Source organism: Octopus bimaculoides, chromosome 26 (genome assembly GCF_001194135.2).
Source record: "Octopus bimaculoides isolate UCB-OBI-ISO-001 chromosome 26, ASM119413v2, whole genome shotgun sequence".
Lineage (NCBI taxonomy): Eukaryota > Metazoa > Mollusca > Cephalopoda > Octopoda > Octopodidae > Octopus > Octopus bimaculoides.
The window spans coordinates 9,746,988-9,748,161 of record NC_069006.1 but is presented as its reverse complement, the minus strand read 5'-3'; the positions used below and the strand labels follow the sequence as shown (position 1 = coordinate 9,748,161).

Genomic DNA, 1,174 nt, shown 5'->3' with positions numbered 1-1,174 from the left:
TATATATATATATATATATATATATGTACAGAGAGAGAGAGAGAGAGAAAGAGAGAAAGATGAAGGGACAGAGAAAGACCCCTCTCTGACCATCATGTTATTCTCCCCTCTTACACAAGACCCCACTCCCTCCTATCCTTCCATAACCCACAGTCTGTATCCTCCCCTTCATGTCCACTAAGAATTTGCCCTGGCACAGCACCACTCTCACCTTTAGCCCCTTCCAACCACACCAATATAATGTGTGATAGCCATGTATCCCCGTTTGTAACAAGACACCTATGCTTGTCCCTCTATCATACTTTAGCCTTGGCATAATGCCACCTGACCACCCTCATCAATCAACGTTGCTGTTTGTATTAATTTAAACATGTCATAAAACTAATTAACTTAAAAGCCATTTTTAAAAATCATTTTTCAGATTGTCATGACAAAGATGCTCACCGGAGAAGAATATGGTTGTGTTAACATACATAGGACAAATGCAGAGAAATATACTTGTAAAGTTCTGAAAGGTAAGATTTCATTTGACAACGAAATCAAACACATGTGGTCCCTCTTGTGGTCACAACTATTGTCAGTATTCAAAGCAAGATTTATAAAATTTTTAATTATTATTAAGGAAATTCAAGGAAACAGATATGTAAAGGTCACATATTTAATAAATTTTGTGTCTAACGGATATGAAATTTCAAAGTCATTGTGTTAACTCTTTAACCAGTTTCAGCTCAAAAGCTGTGGTCTTGCTGGGGAACCACTATATATATATATATATAAATTATGAATTCAGCTTAACATGGAATGACAGTATATAATGGACCCTGAAGAAACTCCATCAACGATAACACCAAATATGCACCTAACACCAAAACGTGCTTGTAGGATACAGGTAACAACAGAATAAACAAAAGTTTATCAGGAATCAAGTTTAAATAATGAGAAAATGGAGAAAACTTTTGAGCAATGAACAAACAAATTGGACCACATCTGAAGATTATTTTTTAACACAAAACATGACATAACATTTTTAATGGCCATTACCGCTTCCAATGTTAGTCGGTGCTTACAAAAGAATTTCGAAAATAATATTCGTCATAAATAAGATACAAATATATATATATATATATATATATATAAAAGATAAACAAGAGTGCAAAAACTACAGAAGGCTTGT

The 1,174-nt window shown here is 33.9% G+C and overlaps 1 protein-coding gene across 1 annotated transcript in view; it reads left to right on the top strand.

The window, feature by feature from the left end:
* Positions 1-1,174, top strand: part of LOC106878198 (uncharacterized) — an 8,450-nt gene that overhangs the window by 2,646 nt on the left and 4,630 nt on the right. Inside the window, exon 2 of the mRNA XM_014927345.2 lies at positions 422-515. Coding sequence (XP_014782831.1) covers positions 428-515 — 88 coding nt within the window. The 5' untranslated portion in view covers positions 422-427. The remainder of the gene's footprint in view (positions 1-421; positions 516-1,174) is intronic.